The sequence below is a fragment of the Ambystoma mexicanum genome, chromosome 5q, assembly GCF_040938575.1.
Source record: "Ambystoma mexicanum isolate Mex_15411 chromosome 5q, UKY_AmexF1_1, whole genome shotgun sequence".
In the NCBI taxonomy this organism is placed as follows: Eukaryota; Metazoa; Chordata; class Amphibia; order Caudata; family Ambystomatidae; genus Ambystoma; species Ambystoma mexicanum.
The window spans coordinates 347,451,120-347,467,556 of NC_090933.1; the positions used below are offsets into that span (position 1 = coordinate 347,451,120).

The 16,437-nt window shown below is 43.5% G+C and overlaps 1 protein-coding gene across 5 annotated transcripts in view; it reads right to left on the reverse strand.

Annotated features, from left to right (window-relative positions):
- Nucleotides 1-16,437, reverse strand: part of CEP192 (centrosomal protein 192) — a 2,773,731-nt gene that overhangs the window by 2,565,372 nt on the left and 191,922 nt on the right. For all 5 annotated transcript variants that reach the window (XM_069620824.1, XM_069620822.1, XM_069620821.1 and 2 more), the window contains exon 4: nt 10,418-10,575. In XM_069620824.1, coding sequence (XP_069476925.1) covers nt 10,418-10,575 — 158 coding nt within the window. The remainder of the gene's footprint in view (nt 1-10,417; nt 10,576-16,437) is intronic.

Below are 16,437 nucleotides of genomic sequence, written 5' to 3' on the forward strand. Positions count from 1 at the left end.
GTCAGATCCACGTTGATGTGTAAATGGGTCTGCTCAGTATAATGGGTCGGAATGCCGGCCAGAGGGTAATGTGCTCCACTTCGTCATGATATGTTATCCATCTGCCTTGGTGTCAGTAACATCTAATGCGGGGGTGTTTGGGCAACTGGGGGTAGGGGTGTTGTTGATAGTTTATGCTTCACTTGTTTACGTATAAAAATCAATTAAAAAAAAGTTTAACAAAAAAAAAGCTTTGCATAATTTCCGACGGAAACTCTACTACCCATCCGGTAATCATCAAATATCTGCATTAAGTACTCATTTAATTATAGCACATCTGCCTCCCTCCATGTTATACTTCTTTCCACATTCACCTGCAGCGTAGGGGCATAATTACCCTCTGACCTCATCAGACATGTTACAGACCACCTTGACAAGAATATTATGATCACTGTAGATGCTTCACAATACATTCATCTCTATTAAATGATCAAAAATGTTACCCGATACGAAAACAGTCAACCATCGCCTGTTTGGCGTCTCTAAACCAGGTAGGGCTAGCAGGGATATCCACTGTTAAGGCATCATTTAACATACACAAAACTCTGGTTCCCATTAATTCCAGCCAAGTTAAACCTCTCTTCCTCAAATCACCCCCCTTCCTTATTTGAGTTGGCAAATCCCCATTTAAAGTGGCACACGTAATATTCAGGTCCCCAGACGATACAATTCATATAATCATGGGGATGAGTAAACGTTAATCCACCAAATCCGCAATGCTATCTAGAAAGGCAGTGGTAGAAATACCCAACGGGTTAGAGTATGAGTTTATCAGAGCTATGGTCTTCATTTCTATAAAATAACACGAATCCCATCTAAGTTTGGTGACTTGAATAGTAGATTTGGCACTTCCGATTCTTTTAGTTCTACCCCAGTACCATTTCTGGCAGCCAGTAAAAGACCCGACAAAAGTCTCACTTTAGGGCCTTTATACTCTGGGTTCAAAAGGATTGTATAGCCATCCAAGACTGGGGATTGCATGAGCCAAGTATCTGGTCAAAAAAACAAAAACAGTAGATCACAAGATGCCAAATCAGGGCCCCCAAGGCTGAAAAAGATGGGAAGAGCCTCTTTATCTAGGATCACATTACTATCTGCTGACGCCTTTGCTTCTTCCAGTTACTTATTACTGGACCCGCTTGCTAAAACCCTTGCTAGCCATGACGAATTATTCAACCACCCCATAGTTGGTTGCTCCTGTGGAAGAGTCCTAATTGTCCTCTTTGGCGAGTTGGCTACTGAACCTATTACTTGCAGTGGTTGAAAAACAGTTTGTTTTACCTCGCACCTGGTTCTGGCTTCTACAGAATTTAGGGTGCTCAATGTATCTTCCCTACTTACGTTGGACTAGTCCTATCGCATTGGGAGGAGAAGCAAAACAGTAATCCAAACTATTTTTGACCAACCTAGACTTGATATAAAGAAACCCCATGTCTAAAGGATTGTCAATGCAAAATTCAACCTCAAATATCTCTTGACTGGATCGTACGTAGGGAAGGAACTGCAAACAAGTTTAACACGTTGGCTCTCCTTAAAATCTTTACATCCTTCTAGATGGGCCTACATTCTAGAATTAAACTTCTAAATCTTGATTTATTTGCAGCACCTTATACCCTCCTATGGGTTTCCCCTGGTTCCCAAATCCTTGTGTTAAATTTTTTTAGTTCTAGAGTGTAGAACCAGGAGGCTAGATGATCAATTGGATTGGTTGTTGTTTCCAGTACAGCTACGTTTCCATTTCCAATTTTTGTCAAGTGATGTGTGGTCTTTCCGGCTGAACTGTTTGTATAATATTTGGAGCTTGAATCACTGAATCACCTTCCCGGATCATATGATCATCTCTCGAACAGTTTGATAAGTTCATTGCAGCTGTTAAGTATCAAGGGTGAACAGACCTCATGTGGTTGGCTCTGGCCCATCGGCCTTTCCACCCTACCTTGCAGTTCCACAATTGGTGTCGTATAGGCAGACACTTTTGTTAATGGACCCGGAGTAGTAAAGGCCTTTAAAAACGTATGAGATCCCATATTTTGAGCTTTTCTAGGAGCCTTTTGATTCTTAGGTTTTATTTCCCTTTCTTGCCCGTTTTTTCCCCCTCTCTATTTAGGCTGCTTATACTGAAAGAAGATTGACAAGTGTGCCTGCTCATTGGCTCAGTCTTCAGCTGCTCTTATCAGCGAAAGTAGCAAAGTAAACCATTGTGGTAATGATTTGTCTACCATCCTAACAGGCCTCACAAATTCAAGGAGTTAATCAGTGGTGATTCCATCCCAAACACCAACCACTGGTTGCACAATAAAAAAAACAATGCATCTTCCTCTCTGGGCATGTGTACACTGTCTGATGATCCTTTCCTTGAGGCTAGGTAGGTGAGGCCGCTAACCAATAGTCCCCCTAGGGGTGGTAACATGCAGGAGGATCTCAGAGGGGGGACTAGTCTTCTGGGTATAAGGATGCGACTGGGAGACATAGCCCCTTTAAACCACAACCCTGCAGGTTGATGTTAATGCCCGAATCTTCTAGCTCACGTCTAAAACTGTTATTGTAAAATATCAAACCATCCTGATGTCATAGGTAAAAGGATGAAAAAGAGCTTGAGAATGCAACAATCAAGTGGTAGGAAGGCTCGATCAGCTGCTGTCAAATGGACTTGTTACGCTGGTGCCATCCCCACTATTTAAACTGAACAGCAAAGAAGGACAGAGTTCTTTGACCCATCCGGCAACAACCTGTGCAGTTCTTGTATGCCGAGCGACGTTTTACAACCAGAAGGAGAACCCGGCGAGTGAGGAGGCTGCATCGAAACTTCGAGGTCGAGCTTCGGTTTCGGGAGACTGCAGAGAAGCAGGTCTCCAATGTTTAAGAGATGAACAGCGGGATGCCCAAGAAGCATCTTGCGAGTTGATTGGGAACTGGCACAGTAAACCCGGAGAGCCGGAACGGTGGTGGTACGACCTATAGCGGGTAGACCATCCGGTCTGACAACAGTGCCCAGACTGTCTACTGTAGCCTAGAGTAGAGCCACATAGGCGAGAGTACAAGTGACTGTGGTGGTGGCATGACCTGTCGTCGGTGGACTGAGCGGTCAGACAACTGCGGCAAGTCCGCCAACACTAACTGGCCGCAGAGTGAAGCAGGCCATAGTAGTAGTGTCAAAGAAGAAATTGAAGCAGAGGAAGAAGACCCGAGACCCCTGGCGGAACCGGTTAAGTGTTCCCCAGGAGAAGGTAAGAGCAACAAGTAAAAGTTCAGGAGCGGGCCAGGAAGATTCAAGACTGTAAATGGTGAAGAGACAGTAGTAAATCACTCTGTACCACAATTCCATGGGAAGTTCCAGAAGAGCGTGGTGCTGGTGAGTCGAGAAGAGACTCAGGGAACATCTTCGTCGTCCTTGTGGGGCAAGCTAAAAGATACAAAGAAAGTTGACTGTTTAAACTCTCATTGAAAGAACTACACTTTTTTTGAAAACTAAGTAACATTGGGAAACCAGCTAGGAGAAGGGAATTCTCCTAGCCCCCCCCATAGGATCCTGTAGAACGGTTATGAAAAGCTTGCAAGTTTCACTTCGAGTAGACTTGCCGTCCTTTGCATTCAGGAGAAGGGAGTAATTCTCATAGGTCACGATCAGAACCAGAACTTTGTTTATTTTGGTGACAGGAATAGCATAGGAACTTTTTGACTGGGACGGTACCTTTTGATTTGGACTTTCACCGACTTCCCGACGAGCACCGGAGTCTTAGTTTAGGAAGGGAAACCCCATTAGAGTTAAGGACAGATAGGTTTACTTTTTTCTTTGAATAAAAGTCTAGAACATCCACTATGACACCACTTGGACAGTCTAGTCATTCCTTGTCGCCACAACTGTCACTTCTAGAGGATCCCTTAGTCTGAGGTGCAAGTGCTGTTATCAACCCCCTCGATAAATAACTTTGAGGTCAAAGATGTTATCAGTGTAACATGGTCATTAATTGTCGTATAAACTATTCATACATTTTTCCCAAGGGTTTTCAACAAAGTTGAGCATGGATGTCAATGTGTCAGTTGGTGGAGATGCTGAACGGCACAGAGCTCTGCTGAGCAACGAAGTAGTCATGAAGATAATGACGATTCATTAATTACTTTCACAGGTGAATTAGGGTACAACTCTGGCAAAACCAACAAAGATACCTAGAGTACATTCAGTGCACCTTGCAGATTTTCTCCTCCTTCAATATTTTTCAACAGCACTGTGTTAAGAAATATTGGTTGCCCCTATGCAATGTTTAAGGGCTGTTCCTGCTGCCCTACACTCACTCTGGCCTCAGTATCTAGGTCTCCCACTATCCATGAAGCAGAGTGCAATACTTTAAATGGCATGGCATTTAGCGCAGGATCCGGAATGAGAAATGGGATATTTTCTTGATGGTTGACCAGTCAGCGACATGTCCACTGCCTGTGCACAAGATATGGCAGCATCTAGAGGATCGGCTATCTCACAATCTAATCCGCTCTCTGCCACCTTTTTTTTTTTAAACTGTTTGTTTTGAAAACACATGCAAGCACAACATAACGATTCAGAGTGTCATAACAAAATGTAAAGGCAAATCCACACCCTCATCCAGGTCCCCGAATGTACTTGTGCTTTGCAGCTATATCAGTACAAGACAAAAACAAGTATACAGGCTGCTCCGCCCTTTTCCATGCTTTTGATGACCGTAAGCCAGTTGTCTTCAAACTTTTTTGGTCTGTGACCCCAATTGGGCAGCCCGCCCCCCACCCCAAAATGCCAAATGGACTGTATGTACAAATGGCTATGAACTATTGCACAACGTCACCGCACCCTACTCCCAGTATAGTCCCGGGACCCCCCCCTACCTGCTCCCAAAACAGTCACAGGGCTCCCTCATCCCACTCCTACCCAGTCCCTGGGCTCTCCTCACCCCATCAGACACTCTGGGCTCTCCCCACCCCATCACATCACATACCCAGGGCGCTCCCCCCACCCTGTTCCCACCACTATCCCAGTTCTCCTGCCCATCCTGCTCCCACCAGTCCCTGGGCTCCCCCCACCCTGTTCCCAACACAGTATGAGGACCAGTGGGAGCTGATGAATTTTTTAAGTGGAGGGCCATAAATATTTCCCTCAAAAATGCCATAGCGACTGAGCGCAGCGAGGGAGCTGGAAGCAATCAAGGGTAGTTCAGGAGCCCCTCTGCCCCCAGTGAATTTTTTTAAATAATGGGTTAAAAAGTTGCATTTTAGAGCATACTTTAAAAAAAAAAATTGGTAAAAAGCCAAACAGTTTGCAATTGGCGCTGGGGGGGCCAGGGGGGAAAGCATGGCATTTTTGACTGGACCTCTATGCTAGATATCTAGTATAATAAATGCCATCCCTGTCCCCTGGGCTCCACAGCACCTCAGAAGGAGAGCAGATTTTGAAAGGTGGGTAGGGGGATTGTGCAACAGTCATTTTTAAAATGCCTTTGTTGTACAACCCTCCTTCAACCCCCCCCTCTACCCCCACTTGCCAAAACCAGCTTAACGGACCAAAACAAACAGATATTCACACAGCAATCACTCCATAATTCATATGGGCACCCATCACCATACACTCCCTCATAACACAAGCATACACATATTGAAATAAAAAATAAATGAACATAAACGTATCTTCTGCAGAGGCCCACGCGTGGGTGCTGAAATGCCCCGGCTCCAAGTTGCTCTGGCGCAGGAGCTCTCCCTTGCACATACAGACATGCAGTGCCCCAGCCAACAGTTCCAATGAGCTATGCAAGGCTGGTGAAGCAAAACACCCCCAGCCTTGTGTGGCTCAGTGAGCATGTGCGACTGGGGAACTGAACTGTAATAGGAAACAGCATTTCCCTTTGACAGTTCAGCCAGCCCAGGAGTACTCCCTCAGCTGGAAAAAGCAGTTGAGCGAGTGCTCAGTGTTTCACTGGGCTGGCTCTTCAACTCCTCCATAATGGGTGAAGGGGCCACTGGGTGTATGCCCTTATGCCCATTATGGATGAGCCCGCCAGGCTCGGACTGGCTTATAGGTCAATGTACCAAAAAAGGCAAAATGCCAGTCAAAATGGGCCACTTTTTTGGCCAATGTGGGCCAGCACTGTGCAGCTATTAGTTGACCATTGTTGCAGAATTTAAATATCACAACTTGCTTACATTTTAACCAAAAATAAAACTTGAGTACTATTCAGTTTGACTAAAGGAATGAATATCCATTTGCAACTGCGGGCCACTTTCATTGGTGCCCGAGACAGTTTTATGGTCCAGTCCAACCATGTGAGCCGACCCTGCCCATTTCCTTTTTTTTTACATGTCATGCTGGGCTCTCGCGTCAACCCCTGGGATGTGGCCGCGCCTCCCTAGGGGCTAAGGGGGCACCCCCAGTTTGAAGACCTCTGCCTTAAGCTATGCTATGGGTGAAAAAAAATCCACTTGCACTTCGGTCAGAAATCTGCTATAAAAAAAAAACAGTAATTTCATACATTTTTTACAAAAACCAGTTCATATTACAAAAAAAAAAACAAAAACGGGTGCCGTCCTTTTGATAAATTTCAAGAACAGATTAAAAAAAAAATAAAAAATAAAAAACACTGTGGGGTTAGTATACAACATAACAATGTTTATTTTTATACCACATCAAAACAATCTCCTTCTGGTGAACTCACAACCTAAAAAAACAACCGCACGTTACACCTTTCATGTACTACAGAGGGTTATTCACATCACACTGTATGATAAAACTCGCTCTAGATGTTACTATAGTATGACTAAATAGATACACAAGTAAATTGTCATATTTCTTTGATTTGGTTATTCCCACAACGTGCCACCTCTCTGTACAAGATACATAACTGAGTAACATCTAAAGCGAGTTTCCCCATACAGATACTGTGATCTGAATAACCCTCCTTAGTACGTGAAAGGTGTAAGGTGTGGTTGGTTTTTTAGGTTGCGAGTTCACCAGAACCAGATTTTTGTGGTATAAAAATAAAGAAACTGTCACTTTTGTATACTAACCCCACAGTGTGTTATGTTTTTAAATGTGCCTTGGGGCGTCCAGGAAATTTCGCAAACGGACGGCACCCATTTTCTTTGTTGTAATATGAACCATTTGTTATACAATTTATGAAATATTAAACAGATTTCTGGCGGAGGTGCAGTGGATTTTTTCAACCATAGCACGTAGCATACCTTTAGATCATCAAAAGCGTGGAAAAGGGAGGGGAATCCTTGTTTTTGTCATATTATATTGTTTCTTCCAATCACGATACAGTCCCCCGATACCCATAGTATATTCTATAAGCTATATCAGTCCGGCGAGGCCCATGATAACTTATGCGAACCAGCAGGCTATGCCCCAATCAGGGCGTCATTACCGCTAATGAAAGAAGACTCCATCCCCCTTCCCCCCAGGACATCCAAAACTCCTTGTCTGCGCCCAGCCAGTTCAATCCAGTGCTGCCGGCGATGCAGGTTCAGTTAGCAAGAACTGAGCATAGGGTTCTCTACCACACTTTTATAACTTGCAAGGGGGGGGGTCGTTTTTTGAAAGAACGCCGTAATCTTTGGAGTCGCCGTTTTGCTGATACTTGCTGGCGCCTGTGCTCCTTATTTAGGAAATGTTTGCTATCTACTACTGACAATGTATTGTTAAAAATTCTTTCAAACTATGTCTTTTCAGCTAAACATGTGTTTGTGAATACCTGGTTGAACAAAGTCTACTATATTCTTGCAAAGGCAGACATCACAATTGATCTATTGCTATCCACCACCGATAAAGCGAAACTAAAGATCCAGCAGACCGATTGGATCAATACTTGTGAACTTTGTCTAACCTAGTGATGGTGATATGGTCCACTTTCCCCGAAAAAAGTGGGCGTTTTGCCTCCTTACTTAATACAATGTCCATCACCTAAATATCGTAACGGCATATTACGTCTTCGCTTTAACCTGTGGATAACGGGTCATTTAAAAGTAAGGCGCCGGCTGGCGCCAGCGGATAAAAACTTATGTCGCTTTTGCAAAATTGACTCAGTCCCGGAGACTCTTGTTCACCTAATCACAGAATGTCCAACGTTAAGATCTAAACGAGAACTAACATTCACCAGACATTGTGAATATTTGGGGAATTTATCCCAATTTGAGTGTTGGGGGGGGTCCTATTGGGATGTAACAATATGGCAATTGAACTTGCTGCTATTAATTTTCTTGTTAGCCTGAACTTCGATGACAATAACTGACAATGTGTAAACTATGTATGCAAGTATGAGAATTTTAATCCTATTATAGGTACTGTTAGCATGTTTGCTGTTGCTTGGATGCTGCTTGTCTATATTCTATTTCATGTGTTTACATTCTATCTAAATTTGGATTAATGTCATGTAACGTGTGTATCATTTTGAAAGAATGATTAATTTCAGCCAAATCAACAAAAAAAAATAAAAAAAAGATACTTGCTTTTATCCCTGCCATCAGGGACAGACACACTTGTAAATCTGATACAACTATCTCTTGCGAAGCTAAAAATGCAGTAAAGGAGGCGGCAGCCTGAAAAGAGGCTAGGCAGAGGATTATTCTCTAGACAGTTTTCAGCATTCGGTGCCGTAATCGTTACCGCTTCTTTAGATAACATCCCATCAGGTATCGCCGTTTCGCTTATTAATTCACACATCAAGTGCATTTTATAGTACGAGCCAAAAAAACACTGTCACTCAAACACTCGCCACTGGTCTGTGGCTTGATTACCACTAAACTGCCAACAATGACTGCTACACTAGCTTTTTTTCATTGATCCTAGCTTTGATGCATCCAATATACATGTGGTCATTTCATGATTATTTCCTTTAGAGAAGCGGTCTATCACCCTCGCCAAGAGCATAGTTGAGAGAAATAAAAGTCTCAGTAATATATTCATCTTGACGGCTGTCAATCGGCCCAGCCATGAGACCTTTAGTTTCTTCCAAATCAGATTTTAGGGTCCTCAAGTGGGGCTCATATAATACAATCTGCCGAGGTCTCTTGGCATCCGTTGTATGTATTCCTTCTCCAAGCGCATACCATAAGTGTCGCGGCATTTAGCGTAGTCCTCGTGTCTCTCACTTGGGAAGACTAAGGAAGTAAGACATTAATCTTAAAGCCCTGCCAGCTTGCCATATTCGTTAATTTTTTTCCAGCACACATTTTAATGTCTTCGGTTTAGTTCGATCTACTTTTGCAACGCGTTTGATTCCAAATTGCACCCCGAATTACTGTCCTTATCGAAAGACTAGGGAGGTACTATTACCGGTGTGGGCAAGAACATATAATCATTTAGACAATCAGTTTAGGGAGATGCACCCACTCCCAAAAAAAGGCAGAGCGATCGTTTGAGACATTCTAGGGCCCTGATGTGTGCACTTTTCTTTGTATTGCACTATTATTCTCTCCAGTAGTTGGATTGTAAGGTCAATTTCTAGGACCTACAAATGGAAGCATGGACTCTTGATTCACTGACATGTCTGGCAACAAATCATATGGGACTGTGGGGTGGTTTGACGAGAAGTGCAATGGTAAACTAGTTCGTCACGTGCGGCTGTGTTTAATAGAATTATACTTGATGCAAATTTAACATGTCTTGAAAAAAACAGCTCATACTACAATTGACATGCGATACAGTCTTCATCCACAGCACATATTTAAAACTCTATAGAAACAATTTAAACTACCCTGCAAAAACAAACGTCTAGGAGAAATATTAATTGTATAAGATTACATTAAATGCCCTACCTCAGCGTTGTCGCAAACCAGGAAAGCATGCAATGAACAGAAACATTGAGCGGACACAAAAGCCAACACAGTCAGGATTGCACCAACATTTCAAGTCGCACCGGGTCAATGGAACACACTTTGCTTCACATATCGGCTGACTGTTCTGGATTAGCTGCCCCTTTCTTACATTTTTAACAGTAACATTGGCAGCCACAGACCATTAATGGCAAGTCAGAATAACAAACGCACCAATATATCAAACAGCGCAATATTAACAAAAGAAAAATAATGCATCATAGTGTTAAGCAATGAACCTAGCAGAAAAGAAAGCAAAAACTCTTAAAAAGCAACAACTCGTCACAAGTAACTCATACAAAATGTGACGCTATAACCGAGTTTTCGCTATAATGTGCCTTATTGCAACCACAGTGCAGGTGGCTGAAATTAGGACTCCTCTACATGTTCCTACAAGAGCTGTGGCCAAAAGCTAAGGCTCTTGCTAGACCCAAAAAAGGAGCTGAAGTGCTAATGCTCCTGATGCAGACATTACTTTCACAGGCATTTGCATAACCTATGAACCAATGCAGTAAATTCCATGTTATCAAAAAGACTATTTGACCAATACCTTCCATCTGTTCCAATGGTAAAATTCCAAAAGAGCTGTCTGGACTATGGCATGGACGGCTGCCATTGTCCGAGTAACCATTTGACACGGTACTAGTTACATGTGCTTCCAAGTAAGTGTTCAAAGGGACATCTGGAATACGAAAGCCAACATCTTCCCTAAAAACAGAAAAGTGGAGGGTTCAAATGGATGCTAGTGCTTATAAAAACAAACCAAATCAACATGCACTATGACAACAATTTAATTTTCAACTCCAAGCATTATACATCTCTAGTATATAAGGGCTAAAGATACTGCATATTACATTTCTGCCACAGAATATGAAAATGCTGTAGTCCGTGGTTTTTGAAAAGTTCAATCTCAGAACACATCACTCTGGAAAATTGCTCACATGACAGTAGCAAGTAAACTATAAGAATGGAGAGACAGGTTCACACTTAATACAAATAAAATCAGATATCAGAACATTTGGGAGCCGTGAATGATAACCAGGCATAGTATGAAAACAAGTTGCCTACCTGCAAAAACAGTTTCTGCATCTGGATTCCCGTTACAGATTCACAAGCTGTGCATGGTCCTGCCTTTTACTGTTGAAATCCAAAATAGTGCTGTAGCCGTCATAATCTGGAAAATCTGCCTATACACGCATATCTGTATTAAGAATCCCTTATGACATCAATCGGAAATGCTGCAAGGCCCCACAAAATTGTAGGATTAAACAGCCAAGAAACATTGAGCATGTGTGTTTAACACTCAACTGAACTCTTGGACATACGGAGGAGCGCCAATGAATCACATGTGATTTTTAGACAGAAACTTTAAAACCTGCAAGACGGAATGTTCCATTCGGCTACTCTTTCTAGAGGCCATATGTATTGTTTCCTTCAATTGGATAACCAGACATTTCCCCAACGACCAGTCCTCAGTGGAGTCCTCAAAGATGTAAACGTTGATTGTACAACTCGGAGACCATTCTCTCAGAAGCCTGGTATGCAAACATACCCAGTTTGCCTGTGTTTGTACTGGCTGTGTGAGCGCCACTGGTCGGCGATAACCTTTGAACGATTGAAACTGGGTACTATACAACCTGCTGTGTAAATCGATTACAGAGAATAAAGACCAGGCGCAATGCTTAGTGCGACAGTATATGGATGTGGTTATATGTCATGGCTACTGCCTCCCTCTTACAGAGTGCTATAATTGCCTCATAGGGCACAAAGTATTTTCAACTTAAGAAAAATGTGCTCTGGTCCATTCACTCTTCCAATCATCTTTTACGAGCAAACACTGCACAGTACCGGCAGTCTTCTACAGACCATTGTGAACTGAACGCTGGCGATTCATTGATGCCTGACAAGTCAAGCAGTATCTCCTATTCGCAAGAAATGTCTGCTGCCATCTCCCTTTGCAGATAAGACATGAAAAAGGGACCATCCGACATGAAGGCAGGAGTATCTGGCAGGCCACCAAGGAGTCCGTTTGCGTTAGACTTATTTAAAAAAAAAAAAAAAAAAAAAAAAAACGGGGTTGGGGAAATAGCCTCTCTGTCCCTGCACTAAGAGGATTTCCCCTACGTAAAACCAAAAACGAAAGGAACTGTGTCAGGAGGGATGTCAAAATAAAAAAATAAAATAAAATCTGTCCAGTGTCCAAGCTTCCATTCTGCCCCTCACACAAACTGAAAAAGGGGAAATGTCTAACCTTATTGGTTTGAAAAAGTGTTCAGAAATAATATATGATGAACAAAAGTTCCTTCCAGGATGAAGTTCTTGACTCCAGAGGATAGTTCCCTTCCCCTGGATTCTTCTTTTACTCCTTGAGGGGTTTTCACACAGAACACAACTGTCCTTTGGGCCTTTCTTGGTCAATGTATAACACTTGCACAGCAACTGTTTAACTTCACAATTTCAGTTTCTCTCCAAACAATTCCTTGGGCTTTCCTGTGCCAAGGATACCATTTACAGACTTAAATTTAGTAGCCTTTCAAAATGTGTGTCTTTCAGAACCGTTCCTTGGGGTCTCTCTTGACCAAGTACTATACTTGTACACCGACCTTGGTTGGCTTCACAATGTGGCTTATTCCTGAACACTTTTTTATTTCATACAATCCTTTCCCCAATTGCCTGTGCACTTCCCTTCCAGGTGTCCTTTACTGCACGCTCAAGGCGCCCCGAAGCAGGTGGAGTGGCCCGCAAAAGTCGGCGAGCAATCCGCACTGGATGGGAGCAGTACACCAGGACTGCTTAATGAAAACGTCATCTACTCCCAGACAACACTGCAACACAAGGTTAAAGACCGACAACTTGCAGCAAACGACTACAGGTCCCCTCAATCCGTACTCTACTCCAACAACACCGATTATAAATATTGATGTACACCCGAGGATTGAAAGAGGACCTAAAGAGCCCTGCAGGAAATGAGTCTCACGTGATTATCTTGGAGGGGTAGGAAGGAGGAAATTATCAAGATACCCCAGAGTCCAAAACCGGCGGCAAAATGCAAGTCTGCTAACCAGACACCCCCAGTGTTATTTGATAAACAACCCGTGACGGAAGTAGCAAACTCCTACAGCTTCACACCTATGGCAAATCCTCAGAACACTCCTTCAGTCAATTCTAAAAAGTCTATTAAAAACAAGGGGCTTACCAACCCAAAAAAAGAAAACTGAGTGCCATAGAAATCAAAACATACAAGAACGTAGCAGGAACAAGAATTCAAAGAAATCAGGAAACGCTGTGCTCAGAAAAAAAAGCCAGCAGAGTAAGGGTCCCTCCCTTCTCTGCCCGGCAACAAACCATGCTGTCAAATTCGCTCCAAAACATCTTTTTAAAAAAGTTAGCACCAAGCAGCGCTGGTATAGAGGAAATCTCAGACGCTGAGCCTATTGAAGGAGTAGAAGCCTTGAACGTCTCCCCACAGTTTAACACCAATCATGACACAGATCTCCTAAAAGACAAAGAACGCTCAGGAGACAGCAGAGAAAAAATATCAGTAACGCATGAAGAGAAAGGAGGCCCGGTGGACTCTGCTAAAAAACACCAGCAATCCAAAGAGGACATTTTGCCAAGCCTCTAACCAAAGATCAAAGCGAGAGGGTGGATTTGGACTGTTCAGATATGGCAACGGTGCCAAGAGAACCCGAGGCGTCAAAAGAATTTCCGTCCACTTTTAGATCGGTCGTAACGGACGACAATGGCATAAACTGTACATCCTTAGAGCCTCGAGAGACCCTAAACAATAGAATGCAGGAGCTCGGGGAGAAAGAACATTTCTACTCCAGAGACAGGACAGATTATGCGGCCAGAGAATTCTGCAGATAAATCTTGTTGGACGACTCAAATCCAACAAATGGAGAAAGCCTTCAGGCTTCAACAAATTTTACAACGGATAAACTAACTGCACCCACAAGAGAGCAAAAAAAAAAAAATCTCAGAGTCTACTCCATCACAATGCATTGCAAAAGGAACAAATCCTCAAAATAGACGCCCGACGCAAACTTTACATTTGCGACAACTCAAACAATGGAATTGAAAGTAACGAGACCAACTCCGACTGAGGCGAACACAATTACAAGAACAGATTTACCACCTGCTCCTCAAAAGGACACACAATCAAACATCAAACTTATTGGAGAAGGGAATAAAAATAATAAGACCAGGAAAACAAAAGCTATTCGCCAGACAAACCTGATCGCCATCGCAAAATATAAAAGATAATGGTACTTCCTACTTAGTCTTCGCAGTTCGAAATAGCACCCATGCCTTGTCAAGAACCGACAAAAAGACCTTGATGGGAGAAAACCAACCCACAAACGGCATAAGGAACCTTCTCACATAAATTTACAGAAGCCAAGTGGAAATGAGCGAGAAAGAGGGAAATCCAATTCCCCAAATTAGTCACCCAAAAGGATGAACATCACTGGACCTCAAAGATACACCCGTGGTGGTTTTAAGGATGCAAAATAGGCCAGCTCAACGGTCAACAACAGATCTATTAGGGTATCAGTCACAAAGCAAGGGAAAAGATCTGGAAAGAACTTCGATGACGAACCGAAGGAGCAGTTCGTCGACCTAATGAATCTGAGCCTCTACACAGTGGCAAACTCGGAGTCGGAACTGATGTTGGTGCCTCAGCAAAAAATAAAAGCAGATGTCCTGATGGAAGAGGAGTCACCAGAAGAACCCAAAAAGAAAAACTCTTGATTTGGGATCTGCCATCTCTGACTTTTCCAACAATGGATGAGAAGAACAAGTTACTTCTTACCTTGTAACGTTCTTTCGACGGGATGTTCCTCCGACGTATTCCTCATCTTAGATATATCCTTCCAGCTCTGCTGGCCTCGGAATATTTTTTCTCCAGAGGGCGCTGCGCGTCGACGTCCCTCGAGTCGATGACCCTCGACAGCCGCCGTATCGACGCTCGACGTCATCCTGCCTATAAAGGCCGCGCGCAGCGTCCGTTGCTCAGTTCCGTTTTGTAGCCCACAGTATTACTGTTTGGACTAGACTAATCACCCTGAAGGAGCGTAAGCTGCAACAACAAGGGAAGTAAAACTGCGGGGATGGATGGGAGGGTCGATGAGGAATACGTCGGAGGAACATCCCGTCGAAAGAACGTTACAAGGTAAGAAGTAACTTGTTCTTCGAAGGGATTGTGTCCTCCGACGTATTCCTCATCTTAGATAGGCTCCCATAGCAGTATTCTATATTCGGAGGAGGGAGTACTGACTTCACGCTGTCTTCTATTGGTGAATAGAATGCAGTACAGCCCTTCCAAACCTAGTCTCTTGACTAGAGGAGGAATCCAGATTGTAAAAACGTGTAAAGGTATGGACAGACGACCATGTAGCGGCCGCACATATGTCTTTAATCGGCACGCCTCTTTTGAGGGCCGATGAAGCTGCAATACCTCTGGTCGAATGAGCCCTAAGGTTTTGAGGGGGCTCTTTCCCTGCCAGTTTATAACATTCCAAAATGGCTAGAATGATCCATCTGGAAATGGTCTGCTTAGTTATTGGTAACCCCAGCTTGTGACCTGCGTAGCCTACAAACAGCTGGTCTGCCTGTCTTATCCTGGCTAGTCTACTAATGTAAAAACTTAAAACCCTCCTAGGGTCTAGCCTGTGTAACCTCTCTTCCTCTTTCCCCGGGTGAGGAGGAGGATAGAAAGATGGTAGGATAATCTTCTGAGAGATATGGAATTCAGAGACTACTTTTGGGAGGAAATTAGGCTTCACTTGCAGGACAACTTTGTCTTTGTGAAAGATTGTATGAGGGGGTTTACAAGAAAGAGCTTGTAATTCGCTCACCCTTCTAGCAGATGTAAGTGCTATTAATAAAACAGTCTTAAGGGTAAGGAATCTTAACGAACAAGAATGGAGAGGTTCGAAAGGTGTCCCCATCAGGAAAGTTAATACTAAGTTTAAATCCCATAGGGGAACTTGGAATGGTCTTGGGGGATAAACATTGGTTAACCCCTTTAGAAACTGTATTACCAAGGGTAATTTGAAATAGGATGGTTCCTCCGCAGTACGCTTAAAGATAGATAGCGCTGCGAGATAGCCCTTAATGGTGCCAACTTGAAGGCCTGAATTTGCCAAATATAGTAGGAAGGACAAAACCATTGGTGTACCACATGAAAATGGGTCGATATTCTGTTCTCTACACCAGCTGCAAAATCTGTTCCAACGGCAGCGGTATAAAGACTTTGTTGCTGGCCTCCTTGCCGAAAGCAACACCTCCATAACATCATCAGGGAGGTCCCAATCCTTGTACCTCAGCCGTTCAGAAGCCAAGCGTGAAGGTTGAGGGTTTTGATGTCTGGATGGAGAACCTGACCTCCCTTCTGTGAGAGTAGGTTCTCTCTGAGAGGAAGTCGAAATGGAGGGCAGATGGACAAGTCTAGAAGGTCCGGGTACCACGTTCTCCTGGCCCAATCCGGGGCAATTAGGATCATGGTTCGCCGGAATCTTCTCAACCTCCTGATCATTTGAGGAATGACAGGGACCGGTGGGAACGCGT